This window comes from Heloderma suspectum, chromosome 16 (assembly GCF_057233095.1).
Source record: "Heloderma suspectum isolate Gila_16-S chromosome 16, 16-S_ref, whole genome shotgun sequence".
NCBI lineage: Eukaryota > Metazoa > Chordata > Lepidosauria > Squamata > Helodermatidae > Heloderma > Heloderma suspectum.
Genome location: NC_139473.1, coordinates 17,687,039 through 17,711,444, shown reverse-complemented (window position 1 = coordinate 17,711,444; position 24,406 = coordinate 17,687,039). Strand labels below are relative to the sequence as shown.

The following is a 24,406-nucleotide window of genomic DNA, read 5'->3' as shown; positions in this document are numbered from 1 at the left end:
AGAAAGACAAAATTGTCCTAGAGTAGGTTATCAACAGTGCAAATAAACACTCCCAGTTAGGGCACATGAAATGTCAAACTGTGCACTGCGTGGTGCCTTAGTATGCATGCGCATCTATGCGCATTCGAGACAAGATGTGTCCACGCTCCCCCCTCTCTGATCCCCATTCATTCTTCATGTGTCTTTTGGTATGTGTGTAGGGAGGACTATTTAGTAAGATCCCCCCCCACCTGTTCTTTCAGTGCTGGGTGTGTTGTGGTGACCCCCCCTGCCCAACTGAGAATCCCAATTACAGGATTCAAAGATGTATTTAGCGTCACATCTAGTTTCAGGGCTGGCCCTCCCATTAGGCAGAGTGAGGCAGCCACCTCAGGTGGCAAATGCTGGGAGGTGGCAGTGGGAGTTGCCCAGTTGTTCCTTCTGAGTTTCACTGGCCATTTCCCTCTGTCGGAAGATAGAGCAGTGTATGCCACACAGCCAGTCCTGCGCCCCCAAAAGTGCCCTCAGATGTGCTGTGCAGTCAAGAACACTGTTCTCTCATCAGTGATGGTGTAAGATTAAACTGCCAGTGCGGTCAGCTTCTATACATGGAATTGTGTGTGTGTATGTGGGGGGCACCATCTTGTATTTTGCCTCAGGCAGCAATATGGTTTCAGCAGGGCTTTTTAAACATTTTTTTCTTTTTTACAAATTTAAAACGAGATAAGAAATACAGAGAACATAACTGAACATCAGTGAAAGTTATACGTAAAGCTGTATAATGGCTGGGTTCACACATAACGCTAACCCATGGTATGGGTTGTTGAATTCTGGGTTGTTGTGTTGTGTGAACCCAGCCACGCTAACAAACCATGGTTCGTTAACCACAAACAACCCAGAAAGAGAATCTATGGTTTGTTGTTGGGTTGTGAACTCTGGGCTGTTGAAGCCATGGCTTGTCGTTACGTGTGACTGTGGGGTTTTTGTGGGTTGTTTTGCCAGGCTTCAGAGGTGGCAGGCAAGGGTGGTAAATAAACCCAGTTGCTCTATATGCCAGTACTACAACACCACAAAGTCATTCGGGATACAGGGAGAGAGCAGGTAAAGGAGGAAGGAAACAAACAACCCAGGGATTGAGAAACAAACCAACGTTTGTTTGATCACCTGCTAGACAAACCCTGGGTAGGGCAACAAACCATGGGTTAACCATAGGCTAAATAAACCATGGATTAGCGTTATATGCAACCCAGATCCGTGTATGTGCAGCTTGACCCTTAGGCCTTTTTATTCCCATGTGTTGCATTCCTAGGCATGTTTACTCAGAAGTAAGTCCTACTGTGTTCAGCGCGGCTCACTCTCTACTTAACTGTGAATCGCACCTTTACGAATTTTAGGGCACAATCCTATGCATATTTAGACAGAGAAAAGTCCTACACCTCCCAGCATTCCCCAGCCAGCCACGCTAGCTGGGGAATGCTGGGAGTTGTAGGACTTTTTTCTGTCCAAACATGCATAGGATTGCGCCCTAAGTTGTCTTTATGGCATGTTCTTCTACCGAACCATGTTATTCCACAGTTTTCATCCTGCCCCTGTGTTGACATTGTTAAAAAGCTACATTAATCTTCCATTTGTATTTGCTTGTTCTTAATGATTTGTTTTTGTTCTGTTGTTATTTGCTTGGAGAAATTGCTTGTAAGTTGGAAAAGGGCTCGCACCTTCACACCTAACACCTGAAGCTGAAAGGCTCCGGAAGCCACACTCATTTGTACTTCTGCATTTGTTCTTCTGCCTTCTGCTAATACGCTTCTTGGCCTGGCCTAAGCTATGGATCCATTTCACTTGGCACACGGGTCCGTCGAAAGTGTTTCCATGCCTCCGTTGTCATCCCGGGGTGTTGGGGAAGGTGCTGTATTTCTTCAGATAGTCACTCCTCCCTCTCCTTCTTTGGCTTGGTTTGTATGAACGCTCTCCAGCCCACATTTTGCACTATGTAATAAACGCATTTTTCTAAGGAAAGAAAGAAAAGACACCCCCCCCCCTCCAGATTTAGGAGCATGTATAGCTTACCGGCAATCGGGAACAGCTTATCTCTGTAAATGGAACTTCGAGTCACTGGCTTGTGTAAACCGAGTTCAAATGCTGCATTTCCTTTTGCTGCTGAATTATGAGGTGATCTGGTTCACAAGTTCAGGGCATCTCTGAGGTTAAGTGCTTAGTTGAAAAAGCACCCCCCTCCCCAAACCAAACACACTCTGTATTTAAAGCAAGTTTGATATTTAATGGAACTTTGCACAAGACATCCCTGCAGAACAGGGCCGGCCCAAGACATTGTGGTGCCTGAAGCAAAGGACAAAATGGTGTCCTCTTCCCATTCCACGTTCAGAAGCTGACCAGAGTGGGAACTGGCTCTGACTTCATCAGTGCGGGTGACAGGACAGTGCCTTCCATCGCAGCTCAAGGCAGCGGGCTAGCTGAGGGGGTGCAGGGCACACGTTTGTCCACGAACATCTTGCCACTGCTCCCTGTCCCCCAGCAGCTGCTGCAGCGGCTGCCTCACTCTGCCTAATGACAGGGCCGGCCCTGCTGCAGAAGACAATAACCCCCCCCAGCATTTCATATAATGCCTTTGAGCGTTCAAAGCGCTTTGCAAAGATTATCTTCTTTCAATACTTACAACAGTCCTGCAAGGTAGGTCTGTATTATCATCTCCATGTTGCAGATGGCAGAACGGGGCAGGGGGGGAAGCTGAGGCTCAGAGAGAGCGGCTCGCGTAGGAGCAAGTTCATGGCCGAAGTGAGATCTGAACTGGGGGTGGAAGGGGATGGATTAGTGATTCAAAGCTCAGTCTCTTTTATTCACGGCAGCTCACAGACAGAGCAAGGGCGGGAGACCTGTGGTCCTCCAGAGGTTGTTCACCTCCTGTCATCCCCAGCCAGCATGGGTCAAGGATGATGGGTGTTGCAGCCCAACAACCTTAGAGGGCTGGTAGGGATGTAGGTGACCCAGTTTGTGGCAAGCCACAATTTCTGGCTCTTTGGAGCTCAGCGGGCCTGCTCAGAAGGAGGGGAGCAGGGGGTGGAAGGAAGCATTTGTCTTTAACAGAGCACTGTGATTCTGCTCTGGGTTTCAGTCAGAACCAGTCGGACCTTGAAAGGAGCTATCCAAGGTGCGATGTGCCTCCCGTATTTGTGGAGAGGATCCATGCAATGGTGAACCCTGCTTCTCCAGGGTTCTTCATTGCACGGGTAGGGATGCTTCTCTCCTCATCACATGGCCAGGGATGCTCCTCTCCTCACAAAGACGGGAGGAAAAATGCCAGAATTGGGCTACATGAGCCCTCTAATGCCAGGAATAGAGAACGGCATTCTTCGGAAGTGGATTCCGTCCATTATCTCTGTGCGAAAGGGAGCTTTCGCTTGTCCGCCTTGAATCAATTTCTCTGAGGGACCCCCAGGTCCTCCTATGAGGCGAGAGGGTGAAAAACTCCTTTCTCTTTCTCTTTCTTTTCCCACACGGTGCATACTTCTATTTCTTTATCGGAACATTTCTATACAGCCTTCACCCCTCCCAGGGCCCTCAAGGCAATTTATGAAGCTCCATCCTGCCTCCCCATTAAATGTCGGTCCTACTAGGCACCCCATCCCCCTCTGCCCCATGCATTAGCCTTCCGTGGTCAGCAAGGTGCTCCGTTCGTGGCCACAGTCATTTTCCTTGGCCTTTTCCGCCCCCTTCCCAGCTCCGTGAAATCATTTCCAAGAGGTTGTGCCCCCCCCCATCCCCGCTCTCTAGCATCTGATTTTTTAAACAAAACGCTTGCTTTTTTTAGCATGAGTTCTGTGTTCCCTGGTGTGTCTCAGATATTGCTGGAAATAATTGCAGTTCCGCTTTTCGGCAGGATCTGCCATCCATCCCCACTTTGGCAAGGTTTGCTGCTTTTTGGCAAACCTCCTTGCTATTATGCTTCGCCATGGTGTGTGTGTGTGTGTGTGGGGGGGGGGTCAGGGTGTGCTATGCAGCAGCACATGGGAAGTCTTTCCATTCAATGCCATTGTTATTTGTTGCTTCAGGGGCTGGGACTATCTCCTGTAACCAGCCATTTGGAAAAGCTAGGGAGGCAGTTGGACCATTGGATGACGCTGGAGTCAAAGGAGTACTAAAGGAGGGTAAGGAGATTGCAGAGAAGCTGAATGAATTCTTTTCATCTCTCTGCACTGCAGAAGATGTAGGACAAATATCTGTGCCTGGACTAGGGATGTACAGATTTTGTAAAATCCGTCCTGCCTGCATTTTGCAAATTGTGAGGTGCCTTTTGTTCCATTGTCTGCTCATTGATGGAATCAGATTTTTTTCCAATTTCCTGAATTTGCACTTATGCAAAGGCACACCCCCCCATGTGCATTTTCATGCTTTAGACTATGGCGGATATGCACATTTCTGGCTGGTGTTTTTTTGGGGTTTTTTTTTTACATATTTTCTAAGACTAAATTTGCATAAAATTCCAGAAAGTTTAAAAAACGAAAAAAAGATCCACAAGTCCACAGAATCCCTGTGACTCGGGGAAAGTTTAGAGGTGTACAAAATTATACATGGTGTGGAGAAGGTGGATAGGGAGACATTTTTCTCCCTCTCTCAAAATACTAGGACCTGTAGTCATCCCATGAAGCTGATGGGTGGGAGATTCCGGATAGATCAAAGGAAGGACGTCTTCACACAGCGCAGAGTCAAACTATGGAATTCACTTCCACGAGACGGAGTGATGGCCACCACTTTGGATGGCTTTAAAAGGGGACTGGACAAATTCCTGGAGGAGAAGGCTATCAATGGCTACTAGTCCTGATGGCTCTATGCTACCTCCGGTATCGGAGGGAGTATACCTATGTTCACTAATTGCTGGGGAACATGGGCAGGAAGGTGCTGTTGCTCTCGTGCCCTGCTTGTGGTCTCCTGGATGACAGCCGGTTGGCCACTGTGGGAACAGAATGCTGGACTAGAGGGCCCTTGGTCTGATCCAGCAGGGCTCTTCTTATGCTCTTAAAGCAAAGACTTCTTTGGCGGTTTCAAGCGATGATAGTTATGGGCACTAGCTTAGATGCAAGGGCAGCTCTCTCATGAGGCAGGGAGAGACCCTTGCCTCAGGTGGCAGATCAGGGGAATGGTGGATTGGGGCCTGCCACGGCAGCCACCCTTGGCTCTCCTTCCCCATCACTGTAGGCCTGCCCACCACATCCATGCTTCCCTGCCCGCTCACTTACCACTTACTGTTGGGTGTGCAGTGCCCAGAGGTCCCTTTGACACCCAGCACTCCCTACTGATCGGAGGGATTGAATATGGCGCTCTCATCGCTCACCTCAAAGAGCATCTCTCGTGCATTTCGGTTCACACCAGAAAAATATTTTTATTCTCCCCTCCCTTTTTTAAATATATGCACATGGATTTTTATGAAATGCATACAACTTTCTAGCAATTATACATAGGCTTCAACAAAGGTGTGCCAAATATCCAAATAAGTATCCATTTGAAGGTGGCGTCTATATGCCACCTTTTCAAATAGTGAAAGCATTGTAAGGTCCTCAGTGCATTGCATAATAGGAGGTGGGTATTTATCCTTCCAGTGTTGGAATAGTTCGCTGTCAAAAGGGTGCAGAGGATCCATTTCCGCTGACCATTTGTTGATTTCCATGAAGCAGGTAAATAATTTAAAAGAGTGTGTACATCAGTGAATATTAAAGACTGTCCCAGTACAAAATTTATCCGTGTAAAAGCCTCCACCCCCAAAAAAGCAATTTCTGGACGCTGCCAAAACATACATCTAAAAGAATCATTCGCTGTATTGCACTGCCAGCAATTACCCAAATTAGACAATGCTTTATTAAAGAGATGCTGTGATGTCTTTTTTGCTGAACAAGATGCAGGCTAAGATCCGGAGACGCGACAGGTAGACGCCAAAGCGGCGATCCACTGATTAGGTATTTTGTGGTGATGCCCATGGCAGTTTCTCAAATTCCCAAGTGTGCCCACAGGTCCAAAAAAGTTTGAGACCCCTGCTTTAGGAAATCTGCAAGCTCCTCTTAGAGTTCACCACAGATGCCCCCTTTCTTCTAGGCACCATAAGGCAGGCTTCTGAAATCTGGTGCCATCCAGACAGATTGGAGTACAACTCCCATCAACCTCAGCTATGCTGGTTGGGGATCATAGCAATTGTAACCTGGAAGGCACCAGGTAGGGAAGGTGGCTAGAGGAGCATCTCTCTCTCTCTCTCTCTTAAATTTCTTAATTGCCTATCTGGCTGGTCACCTGGCCACTCTGGGCAATGTACAACAGTACAATTTAAAACAGTAAAATTACACATTAAAACATCATCTAAAAATACCCTAACCCACCCCAAATGCCTGCCTGAACAACCAAGTTTTCATTGTGTGGCGGAAGCTCATTAAAGAGGGGGCATGGCGGAGTTCCCTAGGGAGGGAGTTCCACAGAATGGGGGCCATCACAGAGAAGGCCCTCGCCATCGTCCTCACCAGCCTAGCTGTCCTGGCTGGTGGGACAGAGAGAAGGCCATCCGAGGCTGATCTTGTTGAGCAGCCTGTCCAGTGTTGCTGGAGGCGCTCCTTGAAACCGTATAGGGTTTTAAAGGTCAAAACCAACACCTTGAATTTGGCCCAGAAAACAACTGGTAGCCAGTGCAACTCCTTCAGCACTGAAGTGATGTGATCACGCCGGCGGCTGCCTTTAATGAGGCGAGCCACCGTGTTCCGCACCAGCTGCAGCTTCTGAACTGTCTTCAAGGGTAACCCCACGTAGAGCGCATTACAGTAGTCTAGACGAGAGGAGACCAGGGCATATACTAACGATGGGAGCAGATGGTCGGGAAGGTAGGGGCACTGCCTCCGTATCAGACACAGTTGGTACAACGCTGTCTGGCTTACAGCTGACACCTGAGACTCCATGGACAGCTGGGAGTCTAAAATGACCCCCAGGCTGCAGACCTGGTCTTTCAAGGTTGTTGTTGTTCAGTCGTTCAGTCGTGTCCGACTCTTCGTGACCCCATGGACCATAGCACACCAGGCCTTCCTGTCCTGCGCTCTCTCCCGGAGTGTCCGACCTGAGGGGCTCATCTTCTGGCGTCATCTCTTTTAGCCTTGTGATACGTTCCATGGGGTTTTCTTGGCAAGGATACTGGAGCGGGTTGCCATTTCCTTCTCCAGTGGACCACATTTTGTCAGAACTCTCCGCCATGACCTGTCCGTCTTGGGTGGCCGTGCACGGCATAGCTTATGGCTTCACTGAGTTACACAAGCCCCTTCGCCACAATAAGGCAGTGATTAGCTGTACCCCATTCAACACCAGGTCGACCTCCCCAGCCTCCTCTTGTCTCCCACCAAAAGCACCTCGGTCTTGTCAGGGTTCAGCTCCAGCTTGTTCCTCCCCATTCAGCCACTCACCGTCTCCAGACATTTGGACAGGGATTCCACGGCCAGCCCTGGTGAAGATTTGAGCGAGAGGCAGAGCTGTGTGTCATCCGCATATTGATGACGCCGCACCCCAACCCTCCTGAGGATGGCCCCCAGCGGCTTCACCTAGATCACTGCTCTCCCCTTTCTTGCGGAGCATTCAGTCCCTCTAGGGTTGCAGCAGTAGCAACAGCCAACGTCACACCGGTCTCTGTTCTCATCTCGGACATACTTGTATGCCCAACTACCATTTCACTTTAAGGAAGGGAGCAAAGGCTGCCAGGCTTAACTGAACTGAGAGCAAAGGCTCAAGAATGAAGGCGGGCTTACTCCGTATACATTCCCACCAGTTGGTGGGCGCTTTGCTAGCTTAATGGAATGACCCCTGATCTCTTTATTTCATTAAAAGGCAAACATTTTTTATGCTTTTATTGAATCCACTCAGTCCCCTGTCCCACTCATAGCTGACGACCTCTGAGGGCTTTTCATTGAACTTCGTCTCCCATCTTGGAGAGAAACGGGATCTCTCTGGAATGAAATGCTGTGAAGAGAACCTGAGGGCGGGGAGGGAAAGGCCCTCTGCTTATCAAAACACTCCTACCCTTCTCTGTGCCCTAAACATTGATCTGCGTTTAAGTACAACACAGAGACCTTTCTATCCTTAGGAAAACAAGGAGATAATTCAACACAGTTGTTTGGGCTGATAATGAGCTTTTTAAGGTGCCCCCCTGCCCATGATGCTGTTCCAGCGATGCAGAGCTGCATGTCTGTGCATCATGGAACACCGGACCTCCACTGTCACTTGTATACTGAGAGCAGTTTTACCTTAGCTGAAAAGCCTCCAAAGCAGCTGATGTACAATCAGGAACAAACAAGGCAGACCCTGAGAGCCCCTTGCTTGAAGGAGTATATCCATGCCCATGGAGAGCCCCTTGCGTGGAGTACATCGATGTGCACAGAGAGCCGCTTGCATGAAGCAGTACATCCATGTGCACAGAGAGCTCTTTTGAAAGAGTACATCCATGCAAACAGAGAGCCCCTTGCATGAAGCAGTACATCCATGCGCACGGAGAGCCCCTTGGGTGAAGCAGTACAACCATGCGCACGAGAGCCCCTTGCGTGAAGCAGTACATTCATGAGCACGGAGAGCCCCTTGCGTGAAGCAGTACATCCATGCGCACAGAGAGCCCCTTGTGTGAAGCTGTACATCCATGCACACGGAGAGCCCCTTGGGTGAAGCAGTACATCCATGCGCACGGAGAGCCCCTTGGGTGAAGCAGTACATCCATGCGCACGGAGAGCCCCTTGCGTGAAGCAGTACATCCATGCTCATGGAGAGCCCCTTGCGCGAAGCAGTACATCCATGCGCACGGAGAGCCCCTTGGGTGAAGCTGTACATCCATGCGCACGGAGAACCCCTTGTGTGAAGCAGTACATCCATGCGCACGGAGAGCCCCTTGCGTGAAGCAGTCCATCCATGCGCACGGAGAGCCCCTTGCGTGAAGCAGTCCATCCATGCGCACGGAGAGCCCCTTGCGTGAAGCAGTACATCCATGAGCACGGAGAGCCCCTTGCGTGAAGCAGTCCATCCATGCGCATGGAGAGCCCCTTGTGTGAAGCAGTACATCTATGCGCATGGAGAGCACCATCACACACAAGCTGAACATGTGGATGGTGGGGAGGCATGGACATGGGAGGTGGGGCTGACTCACATAGCCCCAGGACCCTCCCCCTCATGGTTTCTTTCAAGGTGTGTCTGAGCCTTCCCCCTTGATATCTCTGCCTCTGGACCTTGTTAGCCTGATCTCAGTGGTGCAGCTAGGTAATTTTAGACCCTGGTCTAATGCCCCCCCCCCCATTTTAGATGGCCACATATATTACTTCAGTTGGGAAGCACAGAATTAACATTTCTCTTCTACCCCCTCCCCCTGCAACATTCCACATTTTACAGCGGCTTCTACATTCCTGATACGTTAGAGCAACAAAGAGAGAAAAAGCAGTTTGCCAACTTTCTGATTAAGAAAAGAAGATGCTGAGCATATGCAGTTTCCAGTTTCGCATTTGACATTTACTTAAGTCACACCACCATCACGTAGGGATGTGTGAATCAGCAAAGCTTGAGCTTGGTGAAGTTCCCTGAATTCCATCTCAGAGCTCATTCTGACTCAAGTCCATATCAGATTGTGCGTGTTGTCTTTTTCTTCTCCTGTGAAAATCCATGCACATTTTTGTGCATATTTTCCCAAACGTACACATCGATTGTGTGCATCTTTGAAATGTACGCATTCTTCTCCCACTGATTAAAGCGTATTTGTGCACATTTTTCAAAAATACGCATGTTTTCATGCGCGGTTTTCAAATGCATGCATGCCTTTGAACACATTTTTTGGGGTTCACGAATCACATTGCAAGTTTGGAAATGTACAGATTTCGACCGCAGATGGCGTCTGACTCCCTGTTTGGTCCCGATAGTGTGAACTGGGTAAATCCTGATAAAAAATGAACTGAAACTTAAGAGCCAGTGTGGTGTAGTGGCTAGAGCGTTGGGCTGGGAGCCAGGAGATCCGGGTTCCAGTCCCCACTCGGCCATGGAAGCTCACAGGGTGGCTTTGGGCCAGTCACAGACTCTCAGCCCAACCTACCTCACAGGGTTGTTGTTGTGAGGATAAAATGGAGGGGGAGGATTATGTACTCCTTGGGCTCCTTAAGGAGGAAAAAAGGCAGGAAATGAATGAAATGAAAATGAATGAAATGAAACGAATTCCTCATGCGTCCCCTACTGTCATGGCTACAGGAATAAAATGGAGGCCACACGCCTAGCCCCTGACTACAAAGTGCTTTTAAAAAGTAAGAAAAACACAACGATGCAGCAAGAAGCCTTAGCCCCAGGGTGCGGGCACAGGGCCTGTTTGTTTGTTTGTTTCAAAAATGCCCAATAGCTGAAGATCTATGGGCGGTTCACAAAAAATTGCCATGGCCCCCATCACCTGCCACTCTCTGGTGGCCATTTGGGGGTTCCCCAGGTTGCAGGCCTGGAATCCAGCCCTGCCTGCACCATGGCCTGATCTCCAGCCTGTCTGTGATTATGTCTTCAGCTTCTGGCCCTCTCGACGCCCCTGCTACCTTGCCAGAACCAAACCCCAGCTGCAACCGGCCACGAGGCTACGTCCGTGTGCACCACCTCAAACTCTTCACAGGTCTGAGCCCGGTTGTTCTTTGTCAAGCTTCCCAAACATCTGGAAATAGCCTTGGTGGGTGCCCGCATCAGGGGTCAGCAGTCCTGGGCCCCAGGAAGGACCATGGGGTTTAAAAATGGCTATCATGCCCTGTGAAAACTTGCCATCTACTGAAGAGGGGAACCTTGCTCTGTTGGGAATATTGAAACCCCATCTGCAAGTTACTGGAAGGGAGCAGCGTTGCAGTTAGTTCATAGAATCATAGAATAGTAGGGTTGGAAGGGGCCTACAAGGCCATCGAGTCCAACCCCCTGCTCAATGCAGGAATCCAAGTCACAGCATCCCTGACAGATGGCTGTCCAGCCTCGTCTTGAACGCCTCCAGTGTGGGAGAGCCCACCACCTCCCCAGGTCATTGGCTCCATTGTCGTATTGCTCTAACAGTCAGGAAGTTTCTCCTGATGTCCAGCCGGAATCTGGCTTCCTGTCACTGGAGCCCATTATTCCATGTCCTGCACTCTGGGATGATGGAGAAGAGACCCTGGCCTTCCTCTCTGGGACAACCTTTCAAGGACTTGAAGATCATCATATCTCCCCTCAGTCTTCTCAAGGCTAAACATGCCGAGTTCGTTCATGGGAATTTTGAGCACGGCTCTCCCTAGAATCTCTATAGCCTACAGTGTGGTTTCCTGTGATTTCTTCCTTTTGCTTCCCCGCTTCTCCCCCCGCCCCCAGCCATCTTACCTGCTGGTGTAATGGAGCACGAAATGGACTAAACAAACTCTTACCTATTATATGTGAGATTATAACTGATTATAGACATATTATAACCCTTACATATTATGCGTGAGAATATTGTGAGCCTGTGTGGTGTAGTGACAGAGTGTTGGGCTGGGAGCCAGGAGATCCGGGTTCTAGTCCCCACTTGGCCATGAAGCTCGCCGGGTGAATTTGGGCCAGTCTCAGACTCTCAGCACAACCCACCTCACAGGGGTGAGGATAAGATGGAGAGGAGGAGGACGAGGTGTGCTGCCTTGGAAAGGCAAGAGGAAAAAAGGCAGGATATAAATGTAATAAATGAATAAAACTATTTTTCCTTTTTCTTCACGAATTTATTTATTTATTTATTACATTTATATCCCACCCTCCTTTCATCATGGGACTCTAGATGGCTACCTGTGGTTCCCAGGTGGTCTCCCCTGCAAACACTGACCAGACCCGGACCTGCTTAGCTTCAGCAAGGCGGCTGCCTCGCGCGCCTTCAGACCGTGCCCTGGGACTAAAGAAGGGTGTGGTCTCCTTTTATTCTAAGATAGCCTTGTGTGCATGAGGGACTGGTAAAGGCTCATTCTGTTTCGCCTTGTGTTTTTTCCTCTAATAATTGCCTTTCTAACAGGAGACGTCGCTCCCGTCACGTTCCTCTCAAGTACGTTGAGATGTCTCCGTATAGCCATCATGACTCATAGCCATGGATAGATCCATCTCCATTAAGTGGTCCAACTCTCTTTGAAAGCCCTCCACTCCAGTGGCTGGTCGCTGCACCTTGTCGCAGTGAATTGCATCCACGAATTATGGGTTCCATAAAATTTCATCAGTTCCAGCTGGCTGCAGCAGAGGGAGATGAGATGGGAAGTAGGACCATTCCACCAGCCCTACTGATAGACAGCTTGCTTTTTCCCCCTCTTCCCTCCCCATTCCTTTTTCCTTTCGTGTCGTGTCTTTTTAAGTTGTAAGCCTGCTGGCAGGGACTATTTTATTTTTTACTGTAAGCCTTCAGGAACAGGATAAAAAGGCTTTAAATAATATCCTTGTGTGTATGTGATGGCCATACAATATGCATCCTTGTGTGCATGTGATGGCCATACGATATGCATCCTTGTGTGCATGTGATGGCCATATGATATGTCGTTTTCCAGGAACCAACCTTGGAGCCCATGCTCCAAGGTCCATTCCTGGAGAACTGACCTCCCCACCCTTCCGTGCTGCCTCGACTGGCCCCGTGCTCCGTGCTCAGAAGAGAAACACGGAGCAGCCAAAACGGGGTGTGCCGGGGGGCGTGCCAGGGCGGGGAAGGCGGAAATGCCGGTACAACACATCCTATGTGTTGTCCAGCAGCCTCCTCCCCCACTCAGCCTCCTGGCAGCTAGACAGCCGAAATTGGCTGTCTAGCCGCAAATGCAGGGCAGGAGAAGAGCGGAGGGAACGATCTCCTCTGTGCTTCTCCTGCCCTGCGTTGGAAAAGTGATCACCTCCGAGTTCGGAGGCAGCCGCCTATCCCCATAGGATTGCGCCCTTAAATAAGGCTTTAAATAAATAACACAGAATTATTCCCTTAGCCATGTAGAAACCTTGGGTGGTTTTGCTGGTGCGGTATAATGTTCACAAGGGTGCAATAGACTCTTGGCCTAGATGTGTGAGATGGGTGTTGGTATTATTTGCCCTTGGAGGGCTGATAAAATTTCTGCGGAAGATGTTATCCCATTATTTTTTCTTCTACCATCCAGATCTTTCAGCACAATGACATCAGGGCCTTTGACTGATGGCTGTTTGCAGTGCCTTATGAGTTTTGGTGTTTCCCCCCTCCCTTTTGTGGGGAGTTCAGAAACCTGTGATGAAATCTCCATTTAGCTGGCTCTACCCCAAGATAAATTATCTTCTGGAATTGTTATTCTTCAAAATACAGAGTGATGAGCTCAGAAGATCACAGCCAGGGCTGCTTCCACATTTGAGGGGGCCCTTGGCAGAGTGCCTGGTAAGCCTCCCCGTACATGGCATGTTCTTATTCCCCTGGGGTGGCAGAAGCGGGATTTCTGTCCGGAGGGGGCACTGCTGATTTTTGCACTGGGCCCTCCTTTTCCAGGCACTCCCTGGCAGTTGGGTGGCCTTAAAAAAAATCTAAAGTAAAACCTTTTCGCCACAAGCATGTGTATCATCCGCTTTGGGGAAAGTTTGGGGGAATTTTTTTAAAATGCTGCAAAGCACTGTGGGAAAAGAAAGATGACAGCCAGGAAATAGAGCAGAATGGTCTTTGCCTGGCACTTAAAAGGGAGCAAAGGAGGCTCCAGGCAAATGTGTGGGGGGAGGGAATTCCACACCATTTTGGTGCCACCACAGAAAAGGCCCCCTCTCCAATAGCTCGCTGCAGGTGTGGGGAGACCAAGAGAAGAGACTCTGAAGAAAATCTCAGCTGGCAAGAAGGTTCATGTGTGGGAGATAACATCAGAGAGACTAATCCCTTTGACACCTCCCCTCACCCCAAAATCTGGCAGAGAATAATTCTCAGCCATGTGGCTTCTTTTGGTTGCTGTCTGGAACTCAGGACTTTAGCAGAATACTTTACCTTCTGTTGCATGTTATACTTGAAATAATGCATGTTTCCCACTATTTATCCCTGCCTCCCTTGCTGTTCCTTTCCTCTGTGTCAGATTTTAGACTGTAAGCTCCTGAGGACAGAGATCTGCCTGACACATGCATAGATATCATTGGCTTCTGGCTGCCATGCGGGGAGGGCGATTTCTCCCCCTTTTTTTGTTTTGGTGGTGGTGGAAGAGGCAAACATCTTGGCATCTTTTGGCTCTTCCGTTTTATCAGCCTAAATCCAAAGATATACTCGGTTCTCTGCTTGGCTCTGCTGTTCTTATTTTGCTATTCTAAAATGGGGCAGGTTTTTGTTTTGTTTTTTTGCGTCTTTTCTTGTATTTCTAGAGGCCTTGAGGCCATCTGGGGAAAGGTGGGATAGAAATGTGTGTGTGTGTATATATATGTATGTGTATGTATGTATATGTGTGTATGCGTGTGTGTGTGTGTGTATATATAAATGGTGAACAAGGTCATTTCCAACTACTCCATGCATATGCGGTACATCAGGGCCAGTTGGGCATCATGGGAGATATTGCCCCACCCCCCTGGATTTGGCAAACTAAAGTCAGTATAAACCAGTAGCATTATTGAGAAGGGACAACACTGTTGAAATGAGCTGCTCCTTCTTGAGTTAGATCCGACTCTTGGATTACTCTTGAGTTAGATCCGACTCTTACATTCCACTGTGTCACAAGTTCTTTGATAACTGCAGTCTCTTTCTCTTCTATATGCTTGAAGTAAATTTCTACCACAGTGTCTGTGCCAGGCAAGAATGCATTCCAATGGCCATTCAGAAATACAGTGTATTCCTATGGCCATTCCTAAGGAACCACCACATTCCAACGGCCAGTTGAAATTCAGTGTGTTCCTACGGTCAGGGCCAGCTCTAGGTTTCGGAGGGCATTTGGGCAAAACACCCTTAATGGGCCTCCCCCCTCAGTGAGACCTTTTGCATGGAAAGCAAGTGTTCCACCACTGACTTACAGCCCTTCCACATCTGATTGGCCCTTGTGGGAAGCAGGATGCTGAACTAGATGGCCCTTGGTCAGATCCGGCAGGTTCTTGATGGCCCTTGGTCAAGGCATCCCTCAATGGGGCCCTTCCGTCAGTGAGTCTCCCTTCTCACCACCATTGTCACTGGCTACAATTCCTTCTCATCCTCTTTCTCATCATGGCTACCGCTTCCTTCCTTGGCAGGCCGTCCCTGCCAGCAGGACTCTTCTTATGTTCTCACGATGTTAACTACAGATAACAAGTATGCAGTGAGTTTTCAAAGAATAGTCCTTATCAACATTCCTAGTGGAGAATTTAGGCAAACCAATTCATTGCTGCTTCCCACCTGCCCGGGTGAGGATGGGACGCACATCCAAAGAAATGTAACGTTGGCTAACCCTACTCTATATCTTGGAGAATGTATGGGATAGGAGCAACAGAGAGGGAAAGCTGCAATATCCTTGGACCACTAACCATCAGCATGACCAGCTGTCCTTTTCTTACCAGGAATCCTTGAGAAAGGAAGAAGGGGTGGAAAGCAGACTTGGCGAGTTTATATCTATCAAAGATGTAACATTGGGAGAGGGAAAGCCTGGCTTTGTTTATATTACCCAATGCAGCTAAAACCTTGCATCCCAGGATAAAGGATTTCCGAGCAATAAAACAAGCAATGTAATTAAAAGCTTTTCCCATTCTGTCGGATGCACCCTCTAATCCTTATGGGCATGACATGGCTTTGAGCATATGGAGCTGTACTTTGAAGACTAAGAGAGGGGCGTTCTTAAAACACACACACACACACAAGTATCCTTTCAAGTGAATGACGGGGCTTGCAAAACAAGACGCACAACGCACAGGTAAGAAATGCCCTGTGCATTAGATGCTTGTCCAATTTTGGAAGTTCCTCCGTACGTGCGCAATCCTATGCATCTTTAGACAGGAAAAAAATCCTACAACTCCCAGCATTCCCCAGCTAGCCATGCTGGCTGGGGAATACTGGGAGTTGTAGGACTTTTTCTGTCTGAACATGAGTAGGAGTGCGCCCTTACAGCGCAATCCTGCACATGCCTACTCAGAAGTAAGCCCCAATGCAACTTCAGTCGCTAAATTTAGTGCCAAACCACTAAAAAACTGGGTTTTTAAACATCTTTTAATAAAATGTGCACATGTCAATTTAGATGTCTAGATGCAAATTTGGAAATAATTTTTATCATTTAAACAGAAATGCAATGCATTTCTCCCTAGTGGGGAGAGACTGTGACCAAGTGACTGAATTCATAGGGACTTAATGCGATGTGCCCACTGGATTTCAACTGCAATGCTTGATCCTGTTCAGGAGAACCGCCAAATTTAAGGAAGCTTACTCTGAAATAAAGTATGCAGAAACCTGAAGCCTTTGTTAGGGTCACATTACATACATTGGAGGGGGGCCATGATCAGATATCCCTTAAAAAAAAAAAAAAAAAGGTTAAAAGCATCTCTGGGGCAGGAGGGTTCTGATTTTGATTGGGGCAGCGGCACCGTGACACCAGAAGGGCCAGCTCCCCCCCAGCCCTGACCTTTCGGAAAACAAATATATGAGACAACATTTGTCCCATCCCAGAAATGCACTTGCACCCTTCAGTGCCCTCCCCAATTTTTGTTTAAAGATTTTTTTGTACTTTTGCAAATCTTGGATTTCTTTCAAACCAACTGTTACCTCTCCCTTGTGTGTGTGTAGTTCCATTTTCGCTACAAAAGCAACGGCACTCACAGCCCGGACATCAGAAACAGAGGGAATGATACATATAAAACATCCACTGAAAACGCAAGTAACATAGAAACATTTAGTGCTTAAATCTTAACCTGCCACCATGTTAACAACAATGTACCTGAATTAATTAATTTTTTTAAAAGACTTGCAGAAAGCTGCTAATGAACTGCCATTTTCCCTGCCCTAAGAAACAGATTCCTGCAACAACAACATCCAACTGCCTATTTAAACCGCAACTGGTTGTGTTTGTGGTCCAGTTCTTGCCTCTATGTGCCTAAAATAGCATACGCAGATTTTACGCAAATGTGCGTCCTCTAGTGTTCTCTTTTGTGGTGATGCATGCCCTCCTTTTCGGCGATTCATAAGCGGCCACCCTATTTGTAAACCAATATCTGAACAGTCCCCACGATGAGCAAAAGTGTTCCAAAGCCTTCAACAAACAGGCAAGGAGAATACCTCCCTATTACATTTCAGAGAATATAAATGCCTCCCCCTGTCCCCTCGATTACATACAGATGTACTAGTGTAAGAAAGAGTTAGGGACATGGCTGGCACAAGCAGCAGATACAGATACAGTAGCTTTGACACACTGAGCAAAATGCCGTGGCTCAGGTTTCAGGTCCCCGATGGTTCTTTCAAACCACCTCCGTTGGTGAAAGTTTCAGCAGATGCTCTACAAATGGCTTACAGAATTCACTCTCTCCTGAGCAGATTAAAAGTTTTAATTCATCCATGTTTTTATTTACGGCTTGGGCTCCTTCGTACAGAGACTCCAAGGAAGGGCCCCAACTAGCCATCCACTGGTTCCTTTGGAATGGCTGTAGGAATATGTTGCATACAAGGGCATTCCAAGGCCTGGGCCCCGAAAGTATTTCCCAGGGCTCCGGATCGATTCACCTCTGCCCTGAGTGTTCATTAGTGCCACTGGAAAAACTCTCCCCCCACCCCAAGCTTAATTGCCATGCAAGAGACCATTTTCAAGGGGGAATGCACCTGGAGAGGGGATGGTTAACTCTCCCCTCTTCACATGCAGCAATAACACCCCTCCCCACAAAATAATCTGCTGCATGGCAATTAAGCTTAGCAAAAAAACCACAACCTTTTTCCATCTGTTTGGGGATGATCTGGGGCAGGGTACAAATTAATTGATGGATTTATTTTATTTGGGATTATTTGGATGAAAAAAATAATTGGCTGGCTTTGCCTCCTGTGAACTTTAAATACATCCTAATTGTTATTTATAAATTTGCAAATATAGATATAAAGTAGCATATGGAGATTTTATGCAGATCTGTGTCATATGGGCCTGGGCCCCAAATCATTTAAGCGCCTAGCAACACCCTTGGTCTCATTTCTCAATGACCATTGGAATGTATTACTTTGGAATTACTGTAGGCAGGGATGGCGTCAAGGGTAGGCATGGTTGGGCACTTGCTGAGGGCCCACACCCCAGCAGGGGCCCACTGACAAGAGCCTCCAGGAGTTGCTCCTCCTTTTCTCCATTGCCACCTGCTTGTTCACCTGCCTCTCGCTCTGGCCCAGACAACGGTGGTGGTGAGAAGCAGGATGCCATCGCAGTCTCCTGGCTCCCTGGCTCTTGGCCTGTCCAGCAAGCAATTGGGAGCCATGATGAGGAAGAGGAGGAGGAGCAGGTTCAATCCCCAGCATCACCAGGTAGGGTTGAGGAACCCTGGGGAGCTGCTGCCAGTCAGTGTTGACGATACTGGGCCAGATGGACCAATGGTCTGAGTCAGAATAAGGCAGCTTCTGATGATCCTATATGCACCCTGCCAGCTTCCTTCCTATGCTTCTTGAAGCCCACAGACAATGTTTGAAGGTAATAGCTCTTACCAATACTCTCCCACCCCACCCTGTGGGTGGTATTCAGTGGATCACTGCCTCTGAGAATGGAGTCTAGAGCCATTGATGTATTGTACATCGGCTAGAGGACTTCTGCTATGAGTTGACTAAAAATATAGATAATAAATAAAATAGGTCCCTCCTCCTCCATGAACTGGTTTAAACCTCTTTTAAAAGTCATTTAAAGGGGTATGCAGACACTTCTCCCACCTGTGTGCCTGTGTGGGGGGGCAGATTACTATATATGTACATTGATCGATCTATCTATCTATCTATCTATCTATCTATCTATCAATTTATGTGTGCGCACATGCAATATACAATATGTATATTGACTAGGGATGGCGAATCTGTCCGTTTTGTTTTCTCCCACATTCACATTTTTAAAATTCTCACATTATTTCTCTCCCGAATGCAAACTATGAGAATTTTGGTTAATTCTGATTTTAAAAAGAGAAACGGAAATGAAATGCTCCCCTCTCTGAATCAGCTCAGTTCAATAGATGCAGGCGTTCCCAGCAGTGGGGGAACCATGTTGTGCCTTCCTGTCAAATATGAAGAGCATGTCAGAAAAAAGCGGGAACAACACTAGAAGGCGGTGGGCTCTCCCACACTGGAGGCATTGAAGTTGAAGCCGGACAGCCACCTGTCAGGGATGCTCTGGCTTGGACTCCTGCACTGAGCAGGGGGTTGGACTCGAGGGTCTTATAGGCCCCTTTCCAACCCCACTGTTCTATGATTCTGTGATTCTGTGAAGCTGCCCCTCAAACTCCTGTACCTGCAAGGCAGCAGTTCCATTCACCCTGGAAGAAAGTCTCATGGAACTCAGTTCCCTTCCCTGCCAGTAACCTGCCAAGGGTTGGGCGAGGTTCGCCAGCTCCCCTGTGGCTCAGACACAGCGCGGCAGCAGATGGACAGAGGATGGCATCTGGGCAGACTTCCATAACCAGATTCTGGCTGAACATCAGGAAAAACATCCAGAGCAATACGACAATGGAACCAATTACCTGGGAGGCGGTGGGCTCTCCCACGCTGGAGGCGTTCAAGACGAGGCTGGACAGCCACCTGTCAGGGATGCTCTGACTTGGACTCCTGCATTGAGCAGGGGGTTAGACTCGATCGCCTTGTAGGCCCCTTCCAGCCCTACTATTCTTTGATTTTAATTCAAACTAACATGGTTGAATACACAGAGATTCAAATCCAGTCTTTTAAAAGCAAAGCACTCAAGGCTAGGCCTGGTTGAATGAATGTGTCAGTTTTGCTTTCTCTTATATTCAGCTTAAAAAAATAAATAAATCTCAAGTTCTGTGTGTCTTGAATTTGGAGGACTTTGTGAATTTTGGTAAATTCTGATCAAAACCGAACTGAAATTAAATCCTCACTCCTCCGCAATCCTGACTTTCTCTCCCAATTTTAAACGAGACAGAAACAGGTATAGGCTATCGGTGTAAATAATTAGGGAACCTGCAGTCCTCCAGATGATGCTGGACTACGACTGCCACTATCCCTGACCATTGACCATGCTAGCTGGGGATGATGGGTCTTGGGAGAACCAAGGCATCCGGAGTGCCACAGGATACTCAGCCCTGGTGTAAATGACCAGCAATATGAAGGAAGCAAGTGTGTGCAGAAGGATACTTGGTGTGGCTGTCTTATTCTTGGGGTTACCAGCTTTATTGCCTGGCTCTGCTCTTGTGCCCATCTGCTGACCAAACCTTTTCCATTCAAAAATGAATTGTGCATCTCTAGGGATGGGCAAACGTGCAGTGTTTAAGTTCACTGGTGTCCTCCTAATTCTTCCTTGAAGCTCATTTTGCCTCGTTTGCATTCCTGAATGTGAGTGCCTTTTACATTTTCAATTGGGAAAAATGTGCATTTTCTGATCAGGAAAAATGGGCATTTTTAAAAGTGTGCAATTTCACCCAATTGCAAAGATACCCATTTTTAGAAGTGTGCAATTTCCCCCAATTTGTAAAAATACACATTTTTAATATGCACATTTTCCTCACCAAAAATGCACATTTCCCCTTCCCCCATAGGCTAAAGCCTGAAAATACCATGGGGGGGGGGGCAGGATTTATGTACATGCTCATTTTGGAAGTGTACATGCTCATTTTGGAAATGTGTATTTGTGCAAATGTATACTTTTGAACACAAACGCAAGTTCAGGAAATTGTAAAAATGTCCCGAGAACTGTATTCAAGCTTGTGTTTGCAAATGCGACATGTTCACATGATTTGCGAAAAGGAACACAATTTCTCCTACATCCCTACTCAAGCCTGTTTGGGAGGTATGCACCTTGTTCTATATAGGGTTGACGATTCGCAACCTAGAAATCTTACCTTTCTCCTAAATCGCTCTGCTGCTACAAAAGAGAATGCAACCACATTGCTGAGGCCATCCATATAATATTTACAGAGAATCTTTTTTTAAAAGTTAAGTTTAAAAACAACACAACCCCATAAGTGGACTGGATCCCATGGGGCAAAGAAACACCTGTGTACACAGACCCTGCCCAGTGGATTTCCAGTTCAATTTAGAGAAAAGAACAAATGACCCAAAATAGACTAAAATAGGGATAAGAGAAGGCCAAAAGCAATTAGACACCGGCGGGATGATTTGGAAGGCAATGAATGCTGTGTTTGTGCAATACTTCCCCCTCTTGTGTGTGGGACTTAATTCATTACTTCCTGTTTTAATCAGCTGTGTTTGACCAGACAAAGCATGGTTTGAGCAATCCCTCCAAACCAGGATTGCAAACGAGGATCAAACTGTGGTTGGCAATCGTGGTTTGCTCAAACCGTAGTTTGCTGGCTGGGATGTAACTGTAAACTATGGTTTGATTATTAAAATGACAGGAAGGAAAGAATTATGTCCCACACATGAGACGAAGAGGAGAGGACTGCACGAAAACACACCACTCATTCACAGTCCTGCAATCCATGGTTTTGCATACCGTCTGAATGTAGCTACTGGCAAGCTGAAATAAGAGTGCAATTCTATCAGGATTCCCATCAGCCTCTGAACTCGAAGGCTGATGAGCATCCTATGCAGAGTGGGAGAATCACAGAGGGGATCTTCATGCTTCTCCCACTCTGCATTTTTGCTAGATGGGCATTTTTGCCCATCTAGCTAGGTTCTGTGGAGGGGAGGGGAGGAGGGCTGGGGATAGCTCCTATCCCCGTTTCCCCTGTCCCCTCCACACCCACAGAACCGCCCCCCTTCCCTCCTCTCCAAGGTTGCTTTTGCGAGCTCGGAGAGGCAGCCGGTACGGTTTTCCCTCTGAGGGTGGCAGAGAGGGGGTGGGGAGCTCAGACACCTGGTCTGAGGTCAGAGCACCGTCTCCGACTTTGGATCCAGGAATCCAAATTATGTCCCTCTCCCCCAAGATGCTCTCTAGGAGCCATAGGATTGTTCTAAACAGATTTTTTAGAGTATTTTTTTTTACACAAAAGAAAATTAAATTGGACCTGTATCGGCTAGTAAAGAGTTTCATTCCCAAAGAACAAAGAGAGAAAAAGAATGAAGGTGCACATTTAGAGAGGAAATACAGGGCCTGACAAACAGCAAAGGGTCAGGCCAAAAATGCAGTTTTGGTCTAGGCTTTTAACATGCTTTTTTCTAATATGATTTGCTGCGGTATGTGCTTTTTATGTGCAGTGTCCCTCTCTCCATTTTTGTACTTGTTGACCTGTTTTCTGGGTTGGCAACAGCCCATGGCTAAGGCGAGTTTCTTTCCTCTTCCTCCCTGCAGGCACTGGTGTCACTACACGGTCACCCGGACCGTTTCCTGTCAGGTGCAGAATGGCTCAGAGACGGTGATCCAGAGGGTTTATCAAAGTTGCCGGTGGCCAGGACCGTGTGCCAACTTAGTGAGGTAACAGCTGGCTTTCCCTCTCTTGGTGGGATCAAAGCTTATTGATGTTATTTTATTTATTTCAATGGCCTGTATAGCACTTGATATCATAAGATCTCTGAGATTTACATAGAAACTACATAAGAGGTAATATAAACACCAATGTAAAAACAATAATAAATATATTTAAGATGTTACAAAAACAGTAAAGCAGAGCAGGGCAATTATACATCAGGAGACGCATGTGTTTCTTCAAGAGGTGTCTAAAGCTCACCACAGTTTCTGCTTCTTGGACCACTCATGGGAGAATCTTCCGGAGGGCGGGTGCCACCACCGAGAAGGCCCGTTTTTGTGCCATTGCTTGATGACACACAGTGGAGGTTGGTGGCTCTGATGTCGGTGGAGTGGCGAATCTGCTCCGGGTTTCAGTCAGAACCAGTCAGAGCTCTAAAGATGCGGAGGCACCTTGGATAGCTCCTGTAGAGTTCTGACTGAAACCTGGAACGGATCTACCGCCCCACTGACATTGGAGACACCAGCTTCCACGGATGACACTCTGTTGGTTAAGTTGTGGGTCGGTGCTAAAGGGGCAGACCGGATACTTCAATCCTCCCTCTGCCCCCCCCCAAGCCATCCAGCCACCCACTTTGCTAAATGAAAATAGCAGCAGACGCCACGACGGCGGCACCATTGCAGGTCTATGGTGCTGGAGGGCGACAGACTGTCATTTGAGCAATCCCTCCATAGAGCCCCGTGAGAGCGCAGAGCAGAGCATCTCTCACAGGTTTCCGGAGGAAGGAGAAGGGGGAAGCATGGCAGAGAAGAAGAGAGGTGGTAAATGGCTTTGCTGGGGGGTGGGGGTGGGGCGGTGTCTGGAAAACAGTCATTTCGATGGATGTGCTCGGCTCTGGGGAGAGGAGGCAAGTACGACAGCGACAGCATAGCCGCTTCTTTTCAGCTGGCACTTTTGTGGGGAACAGACGTGGAGCTGCACAAATGGCGATGAAGGGCTGGATGCGGCCCATGGGCCATGTGTTGCCCAGCCCTTCTTTGAGGTGCCCTGAGGCCAGGCCTGGCGCGAGCGCTCTTGCCGCTTGAAGCAGAACACGCGCGGGTGCACAACCCGCCCTGCCTCAATCCCTGCCGCTGCTGGCGCACATGCCCTCATCTCCCCTCCCCTCCGCTGCCGCGCTGGGGCTCTCGTGAGAACTCGTGAGTGCTGCGGGGCTCTTCCGAGATCTTGGCACATGGCCGAGATCTCGCAAGACATCATGGGACGTGCCCGAGAATGTCCTCGATGCCGTGGGATACGGCCGAGACCTCGAGATAGGTCCAAAGCCCTGCAGCAACAGAGGGCCAGCAGCTGCTCCAAACAGCCCTGCCTGCCGGTTTCTCGCTGCGGCAAATGCCGCATCGGGAAAACGGCTTGCGGGGCTCAGTGTAGAGCACCCACTGGAGGTGGCGGTTTGCTCTCCTGCAGCCCCACCACCTCATGCGGGCGTCTTACTCTGCTTCATGGGTGGGCTGGTCCTGCAGAACAGTTTGTTTTCGAGGGTTGGCGTCATTTATGTAGTTGTCGCAGACTGTGTTGTTTTGCATTTCACCTCCAGCAGGCCGTTGGTCTGATGCTTTTCTTATGGGTAATTTTTACCTATTCTTAAAAGTCAAACTTTTGGGGTGTAAGAGTAGAAGTGTTCCTCCCGGCACCAGGGAAACACTGTTGGAAGGAGCACGCTTTATACGCCAGACAGGACTGTCATGATTACGCTAGTGTTACACCGCTGTTTCTTGCAGTAAACCTGGAAAGTGGGATGACATCCCTCCATCTTTAAACCCCCAGAGACATGTGCCTGGAAACTCTGGATGGGCCGGGGGCTTCCTGACATGTAACCATTTTATTATTCATTTATTTACAACATTTATACACCACTCCACATCTAAACAGATTCTGCAGCGGTGAACAATAAAAGATAAAAGGA

General features: G+C 48.1%; 1 protein-coding gene across 3 annotated transcripts in view; it reads left to right on the top strand.

Annotated features, from left to right (window-relative positions):
* The window catches only part of COL26A1 (collagen type XXVI alpha 1 chain), a 211,875-nt gene that overhangs the window by 12,306 nt on the left and 175,163 nt on the right, over positions 1-24,406 (top strand). For all 3 annotated transcript variants that reach the window (XM_084823050.1, XM_084823048.1, XM_084823049.1), the window contains exon 2: positions 22,326-22,448. In XM_084823050.1, the coding sequence (XP_084679176.1) occupies positions 22,326-22,448 (123 nt within the window). The remainder of the gene's footprint in view (positions 1-22,325; positions 22,449-24,406) is intronic.